This window comes from Embiotoca jacksoni, unplaced genomic scaffold (genome assembly GCF_022577435.1).
Source record: "Embiotoca jacksoni isolate LCO1_2020_lvr unplaced genomic scaffold, fEmbJac1.0.p SCAF_6, whole genome shotgun sequence".
Taxonomy (NCBI): Eukaryota; Metazoa; Chordata; class Actinopteri; family Embiotocidae; genus Embiotoca; species Embiotoca jacksoni.
Genome location: NW_027185414.1, coordinates 17745897 through 17760067, shown reverse-complemented (window position 1 = coordinate 17760067; position 14171 = coordinate 17745897). Strand labels below are relative to the sequence as shown.

General features: G+C 38.2%; 1 protein-coding gene across 1 annotated transcript in view; it reads right to left on the bottom strand.

Annotated features, from left to right (window-relative positions):
• kif18a (kinesin family member 18A) overlaps window positions 1–14171 on the bottom strand; it is a 65981-nt gene that overhangs the window by 11051 nt on the left and 40759 nt on the right. The window contains exons 5-14 of the mRNA XM_069174084.1: window positions 13907–14017; window positions 13435–13632; window positions 9279–9455; window positions 9092–9166; window positions 8849–8949; window positions 4827–4989; window positions 4081–4245; window positions 2929–3050; window positions 2498–2781; window positions 367–423 (exon numbers count right to left, since the gene is read on the bottom strand). Of these exons, the coding sequence (XP_069030185.1) occupies window positions 367–423; window positions 2498–2781; window positions 2929–3050; window positions 4081–4245; window positions 4827–4989; window positions 8849–8949; window positions 9092–9166; window positions 9279–9455; window positions 13435–13632; window positions 13907–14017 (1453 nt within the window). The remainder of the gene's footprint in view (window positions 1–366; window positions 424–2497; window positions 2782–2928; window positions 3051–4080; window positions 4246–4826; window positions 4990–8848; window positions 8950–9091; window positions 9167–9278; window positions 9456–13434; window positions 13633–13906; window positions 14018–14171) is intronic.

Sequence of the window (14171 nt, the reverse complement as noted above, 5' to 3'; positions counted from 1 at the left end):
ACTATAAATCAAATTATATTACATGTCGGATTTTTATTGTGTATTTTACCACTATGAACAAGTTCTTTATAGCAAAAAGGCTAAAAAACATGTTCAGCAAATAAAAAACATGGCAAAGTAAAATTTTGGGTTACACGCAACTATTTAAAATTCATATGGCATCTAAAAAAACAAAACACTATGATCTGTGTGTTCTGCTTCAATAAATGCAGAATTGCCTCTTGCAGTGTGTTTGCACAAGTGTGATGGACTGAGTCAAAGATGACAAGAAGAGAGCAGGAGGTGGGATTAAAAGGTATGCAGTGGTTTTAGATTAATGACTACAGTATGTTAGTGAGAGGGGGGGAGAGAGGAGAGTCGATTTACCTTTTGGTGATGGAGCAACACTGCAAACTGACGTTCTTTTTGTGTGCCTCTCTGCACCTGAGAATTAAAAAGTAAAGCGCTTTGAGGAGAAGCAACGTCATCATCACACATACAAGGACATAGAAAGCTTGAAAAGCATCTGTAGCCCGTATGGCGTTTTCTTTTATTAAAATGTGATGTTATCACACATGTTTGATAATGCTTACTTGCTTTTACATGGATTGAAGTTTTAAAATCAGTCAAAGGTATTTACTGAAAATTGGATTTAAAACATTTGTCTGACAGAAAAATGCAAAGTATTTACAAAGGTGAAACATTTGCCGTCACTTAAAAGTAGCTTAGGTTTTGTGTTCATTATAGAGAGTGTACAGATGTTCAATCAGCCAAACAAACTGTCATTATGTTTAAAGTCAATCTGACTGGTGTAAAATGTTGAAGAAAATGAAACCTCATGCAAAGCCAAAGCATGATGCACAGTGAACGGGCCCGTAATGTGAAGTCAGAGGAAAACGTTGGCAGTAAAACTTTATATTCATAATGAATTCCCTGAAGACCAAGTCAACTTGGAGTGTTTTGGATTTTATACAAACGTCTTATAATATTTTAAAGTTCAAACTATGTCCCGCAGGAGGCTGACACTAATATCTGTATTTACAATTGATCAGATTCTTTGTTTTACTGATAATAAATTCATAAGAAGTCAGCAAAAACCCTTTCAAATAAGTACTAATTGTGCTACATTTTGAAAGAAGTAAGCAGTGGAACAGAAGGACAGGTGCAGATCATAGTGAGTGAGGATTGTTGGCCAGCTTCCGTTCATGCTCCACTGTCTGTCATGGCTTATATGTCATGAGGGCCTACTGCTGCTAGGTCATGCAGAGATGACAGTTAAAAATGAACTGTGCAGTCTCATGGTTCCCACAACACACACCAGACTTGGAATAGTGTCAAACAGACTGGGACTTACTGAACTGCATACAGGACACCTGACTTGTATATCTAAATCTATCCTAAAGCTAACATCCAGGTGTAAGGTGTGGAACTTTTTTTTAAAAGAAAATGTAATTAATTAATTAATCATTAAATAATATTAAAAGCAATGAAAAATTTATTGTTATGTTAAAATTTAAATATATTGGACTCACATTATCCCAAAATAATGACTTTAAAGATAAATAGAGACTCACTGAAGAGAGAGTTTAACATCAGTTATTAGTAATATGTAACAAAAGCACATATGCTTTGAACTGGTATACCCGTTACATGATATGACCACACTTAACTTAATGGGTTGCCCGGCAAAGTCAAAACACCGTGAAACTGATGTTTGCCGTTTAACTGATTAGTGTTAGGTAATCTTAAACAATCTTATAATCATAAAGGTTGCAGTGCCTGAATTCCTCTTCGGGTAAACATATCCAACCTAAAAACAATCTAGCTATCAGCAAAGAGTCGGCACGTGAGAGGAAAGAAATTTTCTCCCTTACCAGTTTGACACAGGTTCATTCGATGTGAAGTCTCTCTCTCTCTCTCTCTCTCTCTCTCTCTTTCATATACTCTGGTATAGTGGGAGACTGTCATATTCACTTGAGAGGGACAATTTTTTACGTGGAATTATTGGGGAAACCTGCCTCCCCCATAAAATAATGCCCAGTCTGTAATTCTTACCATCAACACAAGTTAACGCATGTGTAAGCTGTTTTCTATCTTATATTCCTAAATAAAAACATTTCAGGGGCTGTGGTGTGTCATCCAAGTTGCTCCTTAACATTTAACAGACAGGAGTTGTCTTTATCATAAGCAACCAGCCATTACTGCATCTATGATGCTTTTGTGGTCCTGTGGTCAGGCTTTCCTGGATTTCCTGCATTCTCTGGTGAACTGACATCTTTCCAGTCAGGTTGTGACTCAAGTTTATTACTCAAACAATTAGTCAATTGATAGAAAATTAACTGACAACATCTTTAAAAAAATAAAAAAAATAACTGATGAATTAATGTGATGATGTTAATACTCACAATTTATTATACTCTTCATTAATTTTGTATTTACCCCAAACAAGCCATTTAAATACATGCTATATAATCAACGGCAGAAGGATTAATAGGATGAGAGGAGTGTGATGACTTACTGCAGGGGCTATTCTGGTGGTATAGCAGATGTGAGAAAGACAGGACAGGTGCCAGGTCGCTGCAGAGCCAAGCGCCTCCAGCATCATTTATCTCCTGTGACTCCACCCCAATCCCTTTCAGTTGCTGCCCCGCCCCTTCCTGGTCAGCCCAGACCACGCCTCTCTCCCTCAACACAAAGTGCTCAAGTTCATGGTTCTCCATCTCATCTGATTCTGTGGACAGCCCGGCCCCACGCAACGTAGAGTAGTGCCGACTGTAAGCTGGCAACATGATGTTCATCATTCTAAAAAGGAGAAGAAAAATAACATTGAGGCATTTTTGTCATCCAGGAAAACCACAGGGTTACAGTGAGGTTCAAATGCAGTTTCCTCAGATGTACTATAGTAATAGTTTACTTAATTCAATGGGAATGAATTCTAGGTCAACCTACTTGTGCATGCGCTTGTTCTCCTGATCCTGCAGTGTAATGAGCTTGACCATCTGCTTGATGTGTTGTTTGAGATCATTTACCTGCAGCTCTACTCTGCAGCAATGTAGGTCCTTCTCTAATACCTGAACAAGGGGGAGAGGGGAGGTCAGAGAGCAGAAATGATGAGGCAATAGCTATTCTAACATAACAGTTTATTGAATTAGCACTATAGTGGGCAGAATTAGAGGAAAAGGGGGTGGTTGGGGGTCAGGATACTAGGGAGAAGTTCCCTGTTCATCCATGTTTCATCAAAAAAGCTATCTGCTCAGGTTAAGGGAGGGGAGGAAAAAAGAACTCTGACGTAAAGAAACTACGAAACAACAGCAGAAAGAACATTTGACCGGTGGGTGCGTCATAGTTCTGGGTCAGTTCCTGGAAGAAAGGATAAAGAAGAAAAAAATAACATGGACATGGTTTTAGGTAACTGGCTGCTGTGTGAGGGATGAGTAAAGGGTATTGATTTATTCTCTTCAGTGATCCACGAGTGAGCTGGAGAAATAAAATGAGCACGGTTCTAATTACTGGGAGAACAGATGGGAAGAAAACAAAGACAGTCACGACACCAGTAGAGACACAGCCTACCTTCCAAAATAAACAAACAAAAAACACCAAGCAGTGAGTTTTGACGGATGTAACCCACATTGTAAAGTTTTTCTCTCGAGCTAATCAAGCTCATTTGTCTTCTTCCATTTCATCCTGTCTACAAGTTAAGTAATTAGGTATGCAATTTTACTCACTACTTTGCCTTCACTGATTTATTGTGGATGTACAGTCGTCTATCTGTACAAAGAGTGACAAGAATATGTGATCCATCAGTGTCACTGTAAAGAATTGTTGGAAATTGTCATGGCTGTAAGTACTGGGTTTACACAACTTAAAAAATAATCAGAAAGTATAACAGAATTTGACATAACTTCTGTATGCAGTTGCTATCTAAAAAAATGGGGGTTATACTAAATCATGAAGCAATTCTATTTTCATGAGAGCCTATCAGCAAAAAAACAAACAAAAAAAAGGTATGAAAAGTCTATTACAGAATTCCTTTGTCACAAAAAAATACTAATTTGCCTGTCAGTACCAGTAAATGTGAATAGGTTAATACGTTCTACTTACTTCTGAGGTCTGATCATTTGAGTTCAGCAACTTAATCTCATTCTCAACACGATGAAGCCAACCATCATTTCCCAGGAAACGGGATTCTACCGCCTTCAAACGTTTGCAAATGTGTTGTTGCTGTGTGCGTAAGCTGGCAATCCTCCGCTCGTGCTTACAAGTGGCCTATTGAAAACAACAGCAAAAGTTAATTTGAATGATATTATGGATCGTGTGCTAGTATTAGTATTACACAACATTGAGTGTGTATCTGGTCTAAATAATTATAGCTCCGAGCAGCAGTATGGTACCCAGCCCCAGAACAGCAATGTAGATTAATCTAAAATCGTTACCATTTGTTAAAATTCTTTGTTGGAGCAGCAAATCTGAAACAACGAATCTTAAGACAGAGGATTTATTTGAATAATAGTTTAAAATGAAGGCAGATGATTTAGCACCACTCTCGAGAAAACTGTTTCCACTGTTTAGGTTGTTCTGGATGACAGTGGACCATTCTGCAAAGTTTGGCACCAAAGATTCTTAAGAAATCACGTTTTATACTTAAAATAACAAATAAAGCAGGGACCAAAACCAGGGCTCAGACGCCAGAGAAGAGCCAGGAACTGATGAGCAGTGACCCTTTCCTGTAGTGGCGTAAATGAGAGGCTAAGACAACTATAGAGAAGAGAGCGGTGAAATGATGACTCAGCAGCTGTTTTTCTGCAGGGATGATAGAAACTGTGGATAGCAGTGTAAGCATCAGCTACCTTCTCAGTCTTTTCTTTGGCACAGAAATGTTGGACCTGCAGGTTGTCCTCCTCACTGTAGCGCTGGCGCAGCTCATTCTCCTTCAGTTGTCTCTCCAGATCCAGCTGTTCTTGCCTGATTTGGGCTCGGCTTGAGAAGATTTGCTGCAGAGCTTCTGACACCCTAGGGAGAGGGATTTTTATTACAAGCTAAGCCTTCAAATGTCAAACTTTTTGAGTAATATGAACTGTTTGAAAATCAATTTCTAATGTAAATTCATAAAATAACAGAGCAGGTCATTGTGGTCACAACTTTTTTGTAATTGGAAGAACAATCTTATGACTTTGGCTTTTAAAATAGGTAAATAGGAACACTTGTGCAGTCTAATGCAACTGATAACAACTTGCAATTTATGAAACTGTAATGCTATGTTTTTTTTTCTAGTAATGTCGGAGAAGCGTTCATTTATGTCTGGTCATTTTTGAGGCTGCAGCTGTGTTGTTTTGGACTGTATTATACTGAAAGGTGTTTTTGTCCACTCTGATTCCCATTCGTGAATGGGACAGAATATTAGAAACACCTCTTAGTATAATGCAATGCAATAAAACATCACCACAGGGATTCAAGCCAAATGTGATTAGAAGCTGCTGTGCCACATGTAAGGGGCAAATTTAATATAATGCTGTGCCATGAGCTCTTCGCAAACCAGTTGATCAAGTATTTCAACACCTCCAAAAAGACATTTCACATTTTTTTTCAATATATTTAAATCAGTTTAAATACATTAATACAAATAATAATGACAATGTAAAAGTATACCCCTAATTACATCAAATGTTTGTTATTTAGCACAATTAATTATTCATGATTTAAGGCTAGAGTCAATTATAAAGTCACAACATTGTACAGCTTCCACAGGATGCCACTTCTGTTCATACTGAGCCAGAAAGATATTCTTAGCTATATGATGTACATATGTATTCCTGGAATAGAGTTGAGGTGATACCCAGATTGGATGCAAGAGGCTGTCTATTTGAGTTAAGCTGGAGAAGAGACAGGGGAGGCATGCAGGTAAATAAGGCTGGAGAGCTGTCGCTGAAATGTGACTGCACTCTTCAATGTAACTCCAGTGACGTAGGAGACGTCGTGGCCTTGCTAGACTGCTGAATTTTTAATAGTGTGAGAAGCGTGCAGCCTCTATTCAGAGCCTCTCACTGTGCGAGTTGTGAATTCTGATGCCAGTGAATGAAGTGTGTGTGGGAGTGCGACTCATTCAGCTTTTCCTTGTCCCCCGCCCCTAACCCAAATACCCCGACAGATGCCACTTTATGCCTTAAAGATGACGAGATGTGATGTGGCCGATTTGATTTAAGTAAAATAAACAAATGGGCATTAATAATTTGAATTAAAAAAGGCACTAAAGGCACAGCAGACCTTGTCAAGATAAAAGATATTTAAATGTAGAGCTAAAATAATGCTATATTTACCCAGAGTTTGTCCTAAAGTTCAATTATTTACAGTCACACTGTTTATTAATAATACTATATAATATTATGTTATGTTATAGTATGGTATAGTATAGTATAATATAGTATAGTATAGTGTGTAGTATCTGACTGTTCTAAGCAGGTCTTCTGACTGCAGTATATGTTAAGACTGACGATGAAAATAGTCCAGATGGTCTTTGAGTATAAAAATGATGCCCTGTGGAGCTTACACTTTTACTTAGGTGCTAGTACAGTATTGCAACTTTAACTCCAAATTATCACAAACAAATCATGCAAAGACACAGGATCAAAGGTCGTAAGACACATTATTAGTTTCTTCATGGGATGCAATTCCTTTTAAAGAGATTTTTACAACAGGACGTCAGACTGGTATAGATCAATCTGTGGTGTAACCCAATGCTCTATCAGTTGTGAAAAAAAGGTGGGAATGCTTTTTAAATGGCACTTATTATACACACTAGTGCAGCATGCGTCATCACTGAAGATACACTGTTTTCCAGGAAGTAACAGTTTTCCTGGAGGTCCAAGATCTGATTTCATGGGACAGTATTTCATGGGAGTATCACAGACAAGTTGTTTAAAAGTAAAATAGAAATATAAAACCAGTGAAATTAGGTGGGCTGTTAGCTTTCATTAGCAGCATTGGTCCAGGATCATCAGTTCTGACACTTTGTTTTCAGTCCATTCAGCTGTCAAAAACTCCACTGCGCTGAGTTGTGACTTTACATGCATGGCAGCACAAGCAAACAAACAGCAGCAGGCATTTTTAACTAAATGACATCCACTATGACACCACCTTACCATTCAAAGCATGTAGAACTGCCAGGGGTAAAGAAATTCTATTTTAGCAACATTTTGCATATGTGACAATTTGAAAGTGCTGCTGCTGCTGGTTGAAAACCGCATTTGAAAGAGTGAAGACGAGCTACCCGAACATTTTCACCATCATTAATCGCCACCATTAAAACAGTCACAGTTTAGTTGCAGCCCAGAGGCAGAAAGCATCTCGTCTGGTGACCTCAAGACTTCATAACTGTTCGTTGTTACATGTAGATCTGCTAGCTTGATCAAACAATGACCTTCACCAGCACTGGGTCTGTTGCCAAGGGTTGCACAACTCTAAATCTGAAGGCACTACACTGCTAGAAAAGGATGGGACTACATGGGAGCAAGTTGCTACTGCAAGTACAGGGAATCAAATATCTTGGGTTCTTGGGAGTATTAGACTGCGAGATGGATTGGTAAGTTATCAGAAGTAACACGGGGGTTGCACCCGTCTGTCATGATCTCTGAGTACTGGCAAAAAGGATGAGATTACGGATACAGAGCCAGAATCAGTTTTCTTCACATGGTACTTGGGCCCCTTAGGGACTGGGTGACAGGTTCGAACATTCATATTAAGACATGAGAAAATTGCGGCTCCTTTTCAGTATAAAAGGAGACAGATGAGGTGGCCGGGGTGTCTGTTTTTTTCTGGCACATCCAGCTCAAGAGACCCAGAGGCAGACCCAGGGTATGCTGTAGGGATCGTACGTCCCATTGAGACTGGGAATGTCTTTGGAACACCCAGAAAAAGAAAAGTGGACAGGATATGAGCTTCTACATCTAAAGGCTATTTTTCTTAATCTGTTACAATAACGATCTACACCAGAACAAGTAACAAGTGTCAGAAAGTGGATAGCCGAACAAAAGGTCACAATACAAGAAAACCTTTTCATTATTTAAGGAGAACTGTGATGTAGTTATTTTAATTTTCAACAGTATCTTTTGTAAATTAGTTTGTGTTAGTGTAATATTAATAGCTTATTTAGACTCTCAAAATATATGTATGTGTGCGAGGAACTGAACAGCCAATATCTATAAAAAATGGCATGTATATACCACTTGCCTCATATTATTCCATCAAGATATATATTTACTATCAACTCTGAATCAACTGACTCAATATAAACTCAAAGTGATGAAAATTCTGTTGATTCGTCTGACAAGCAAAAAATAATCCAGCGTCACTCTTTTTTCAACAGCTTTTAGTAAATGGTTTGGCCAGTAGGGTTGATTTACAAGTGCTCTCTACAACCAACATTATGTAAGCAATTTTTAACTAATATATTTGCCATAGGAACCTACTGTGCTGATTCAATAAAGGCTCATTGTAAAAAAAAAACTAATTGAGTGATATTTATTATACCATAAATGGCAATAATCTAATGATGGATAAACAAAGGGTTCTGTTTGAATATCCTTCTTGATTGTACAACTTTACCCACCATGACTAAATAGAGCTTTAACTGCCTGACTTATTTCTTTGTAAATTATTATGGATCTAAAGTCACCAGAACCACTTACAAAACCACATAATATATAATAATAATAGGGCATTCAATTGGCACATGCAAGCTACATGTTCTTTGTGCCTGAATCAGTGTCTCCATTCCAATTACAAGGTTTTCAATAAAAGGGTTCATAAAAGATAAAGAAACAACGACGGACATGTTGCAAGTTACAGTCTGAATAGCACTCATGTACATGCTTACCTTTTGAACTCTGCTTGTTTCTGGGAAGACATCATGTTAGAAGCCCCAGGCACTGTGTTCCCCGCCTCATATTCTTTTAGTTTCTGCTTCAACTGTAGAATCTTTAGAGATGCAAAATGAGATTGAAATCACAGTGAGAAAGGAACCACTGTGCGTGTCCACATACAAAAATAAATTAATGAGAGAAAAATTGATATTTTCTACATTACAATGAGCACGGTAGTGTTGGTTGTTTCATATTACCTCTTGCCGTTGCTTCTCACATATCACCGCATATTGACCAATGTGACTGCCCAGGCTTACAACATTACTCTTCAGCTAATAGGTAGAGAGAAAAATGTAATTATTTAAAAGCATTTTTTATACCGAGAGTAAAGAATCACAGCTTTAAATTACAATTATAAAACAATATGATAGCTTTAATACTAACCGAAGATTTAATCTCCTTGGCCCTGTTAGCATACTTAAGTGTGTTGTGGGTGTCATCATATGACTTAGACGAGGGGCTAACGTTGGCAATCATAACCGTCCTGCAGTTGCCACCCAAGGAATCTTTAAGTAGTCGCGTCAGCTTGCTGTCCCTGTATGGTATATGAGATTTCTTACTCTGAAACAAAGAAGAAAAATGGATGTTTGAGTTCCCTGAAAGTGTATACAGACAACCAACTCAGTAAACATGAAAACTCTTGGGGCTTTATTGTGCTTACTGTGAAAATGGATCAAATAAAAGTTTGAAAGGAACAAATACAGAATCCAGGAAACCACTACATCTGTCAAACACAAATAAAATTTATAAAAAGAAAAACATGTTTTTGCTACGGTTTGCAGAGGAGGAAGCACAAATGTGAGGTGTGCCCCAACATGAATTCTCCGTCTGGACATGTTCCACAAGAGAAGCTTAGTCACATTACAGGTTTGGTGGGGACCAATAAACCAAATTGAGGATGAAGTGTTCATTTTATTTTAGTGTCAAAGTTTTTCTGCAGCTGGTCTGTGAACACAGTTCAGTCTGTAATAATGGCATTAGATAAACTACAGCTGCTTTGGTGAGTCACAGTCTTGTGGACATTGGGATTGCAAAAAGTTGTATTAAAGATAAGTTAGCAAAGGAGTGTAAAATAATATCTTTTGGCGATCACAGCTGTGCCTGCGCTTCTCCCGTGGAAAACCCCTAAATCTACATCTGGATTCAAAGATCGTCGTAGTTCATGTCAGGTCCAGGCAGTTTTGGGGAAACTGTGCCATTTGGGAAAATCTCCATTTTAATATTAACAGGCATTCAAAGTTAATCCAAAATTAGCATTTAATAGATAATTTCCATATTTTGGTAAGTTTGTTTAGACTCCATTAGTGTGGTCAATCATATGAATCTGAACGTCATTCAGTGTAACACCCCCGACAACTTTCAGGTGAATGGAACGATCTGTACTCGTGTAAATGGGAGGTTAGTCAACCAGATGTTAATCCATACTATTGTTCTAACTTTTAACCGAAGGCAGATTGAATTTCTTGAGGACGTCTCCCCTCTCAGGTGAAAGGATTCTTCCCCACTAACTGACTGGTGGGGAGTTTGAGGCTTTTAACCACCTGAGGGGTTGTTAACGACTTTATAGTTGATGTGGTCACGTGTTAATGGTTTACCCACCCAGCCATCATGTGAGTCTTTGAGGTCACATGAATCATGTGTGAATGGGTGTTGGATTGTTGACCCATCCCTGTCAACATTTGAGTTGTTAAGGTCATTGTTACGCCACTCAAGGTAATGACGACCACACCGGAGGTTAAGAGCCGGGGATTCCCTACCAGTCCGTTTGAAGTGATAAAGCAGTGAAACGTCCAGAACCACAAGCAAGTCTTTGGATAATGCCACAATCCTAATGACTCTTCACAGACATCCACAGCAGTTGTTTAAAATCGTAGTAAAGATATTTTTCCTTAAAACTTGCCACTTTTACAAGACAAAACTACAGGAAAGTCAGGTGGATCATTTCTTGTTCAAAGTCTTTCAGCTGGCAACCAGAACTAGGGTTGGCATACATTATCAATCCAGATTTCCCCCCCAACAGTCTCTATGAACAATCAGAAAACATTTCTAAGAGCAGTGCTGCACTTACATATGTATATACATTATGACATTACTCTTGTTGTCATTGCTTCCAATTAAAGTGTCCGCTGGCCCATGATTGTAAGGCTTTTACTGTAAAGTAGGCATAAGTTTTAGCCTTAATCAACTACATCAATGACAGCAGACTTGCGGCCCCAAATTGACACTAGCAGTTTTTTTTTTTTTTTTTACTATAGCTGACCACACATTTCAAAATTTTAATTCTAATGGAAATATTATTCTGTTCCTGTTGTCAGACAGCAGAATGATTTCAACACAGATCATAATTGCTCCACGGTAACCAAGTTTAACAGTAATTCCAGTAGTTGGAGCCCTTGTATTTTGTATTATTTAGAGGAAAAATAACAGCAATGAGTGGGGTGATAGAAAGTTTGCTTCTAAACATTGCTGCGAGGGATTTGACCATGTCTGAAAATGTTAACGACCACACGTCAGCATTCTCAAAAAGATCGGATTTCTCCATCTATGTCATAAAGCAAGATTGATATCATCAAATGTATCGACTTTTTACAACCGTTTGAGAAAGCCCCTTTTTCATGGGTGGGAAACACTGGCCTTGTGTGGATGGAAGGCCAAACTGGAGAGAAGTGGTGCATCGTCAAATGTATCTGCATTAGTTTGGACATGGCCTGAGGCAAACAACTTACAACAAAAACCTCTGTGCAGCATAGCATGAAGATGACACACTGAACAGCCCAAACAGAAGTAGCAGACATTCTTCTCACTCAAACAAATGGCATGTCAGCCCAGACACAAGTGGGGACATTCTTTCCTGTAAACGATGGTCACAACATGAATTCCTAGTCTGCCAGCAGTAAACACTGGAGCACCAATAACCATGGGACAGGACGAGAAAGGAGTGGTGGGCGTTGTGGGTTGAGCAGATCAAACTTTGAGTCCATGACTGCAACACGCCAAAATGGGGGGCTGGATATAACACCAACTGGACAGTGCTCATAAAAGAACAGTTTCAAACCAAGAATGAGGTAACCTGTTGAAGATGGATCGCATTTCAACATGGCCGTGGTAGATTTGCACAACACTTCCTAAATGCATGTGGCCTGCTTGCGCCTCTTCCCTTGAGACTAGTGTGTAAAGTGAGAAGACTGCTTGACAGGTTAATGTATGCAACTGGAATGAAATAATACCCAAATACTCAGTTGACTCTCCACTCCCCAGGCTCCGTTTCATATGGGGGTTAACTCCACATACTTATAACCATAATAATCTTAAGAATACATTCACTGTCTTTGTGCACTGTATGTGCCGTGTAATGCATCAGTAAACACTTCAGGGCATATAATACATTTTAACATGCTGTGTAATAATGGCAATGAAATCTTATAACATAGTCTTTGTCATATTGTCTTTAAAATTATATTAGTGTAAAGAGCCATTAATATCACATCTAAACTCTTAAACATATCAATATAAATTACTAAGAAGGTACAATTCTGCTACATCTAAACTATATATCTGCCAACAGATTGAATCTTGTCTTTTTCTCTTTGCCACGTTCTTTTCAAGTTTTGCCATTTATTGATTAGTTTAATAATCATGTGTACTTTATAACGTATTATTGGTTTAAACTATTGACTTTCCCTTGATTTGAAATTATGTAAAGCACCGTGCAACATAGTTTCTAAAGTTTCTAAATAAATGATCATTTTAACTTTTATTAGGTCGTGAATCATAAAATGTATATTTCATTTATTACCAAGCTAACCAGACAGTTGTGTTTCGACAGGCTGATAGACACTACTGTGTGCAGCTGTCTTTTTATTAACCAGGAGGTGTCTTCTGCACATACAAAATTGAAAATTATGATTATTACAACACCAAGCAGAAAAAACTATTTGATTATGCTTTTTTTTGTGAACAGATCACTAATCTTAAGTGCCGGTTGTCACTAAGACATCTGACAGATTGCTCCCAGAAAACGCAAAATAACATTTAAAGGGAATTTGCTTTTTTCAGTGTCTATTTTCCCATTATTTCTCTATCACTAGAAAACAAAAAAATTAAGCTTTTCTAGGAATGAGTGGGCCGCTGGGGCATTATGATCTTACAAAATGGGAACAGTGTTTGCAACATAGACTGGCACTGTTATGTCAAAATTACATGGATACAAACACCATTCATAACAACATGAATTGATATCACTTTGGTTAGTTTGACCCTGGGCCTTGTTTCCCTTATTTTGCATGATGGAGGCACTTGAATGCATGGAAAACAATAACAGTGCAGCTTGTGTAAGCAGGGCACCACACTTTGTGCTCTATTTTGAAAACCACCAGGTTATCTAAAGTAATAGTGATATCACCGAATATCAATGGTGACTGTGATTTATGTAATTAAAATAAAAATATTACCTGTATGTGGTGATTATGTTTTTTTTTTTTTTTTTTTACATTCTGTTATATAAATGACGTACAGTATGCGCAGGTTAATACTAACTCACCTTTGGGTCAGCAAGAGCATTGATAACATTTCCCAAGGCGAGGAGTGAGCGATTGATGTTGGCACCTTCTCGTAAGCGAGCACCTTTGGTGTTGGTGGCGCTGGCTCTCTCTGAGCCTGCCAGGTCAATCAGGCTCATTTTGGCAATACAGACATTAGGATTGAGGCTGGCAGTTTTGTCCTGCTGTCTCAAATATATCTGGAGAAAAGAACACAAAACGATCACCTTAAGACAATTAAGAACCAAATTGTGATGTGTTGTGAGATGTTTGTAGCTAAACAAAATACTTCAAATACATTTAAGTACCTGTTCACTTAAAATTAAGGAGTGGAAACAGTTTACCCGTACCCTTTTGTATTCATGTTTCTCCTTTCTATGATCTTTCTTATGTTGTTTTCTTGTTCCAAGTTATCACATCATGCTACAGTCTATTGGTTCATACAGAGATTTTGTGAAAACTGGATTGAAGTACCTGAAATACAGCATGGGACCTGGAAGAGGTGGCATTCATATCAGTGGGGTGTTGTGTCCTTTTTCGATTGCCAGAATCCAAAGCTTCAAGAATGTGCTGTGCAGATTTGGGCTATATAGAAACAAAGAACATCAACATAGACAGTGAGTGACCCAGTAAAAGACCCCATTTTGAACTGCCACAGTGCACTTGTACGTGACAGTAACTGAATTTGTAAGGTGACTCAACATTAAATTGTTTGTATATGTAATCCAGCTCTAAAGAA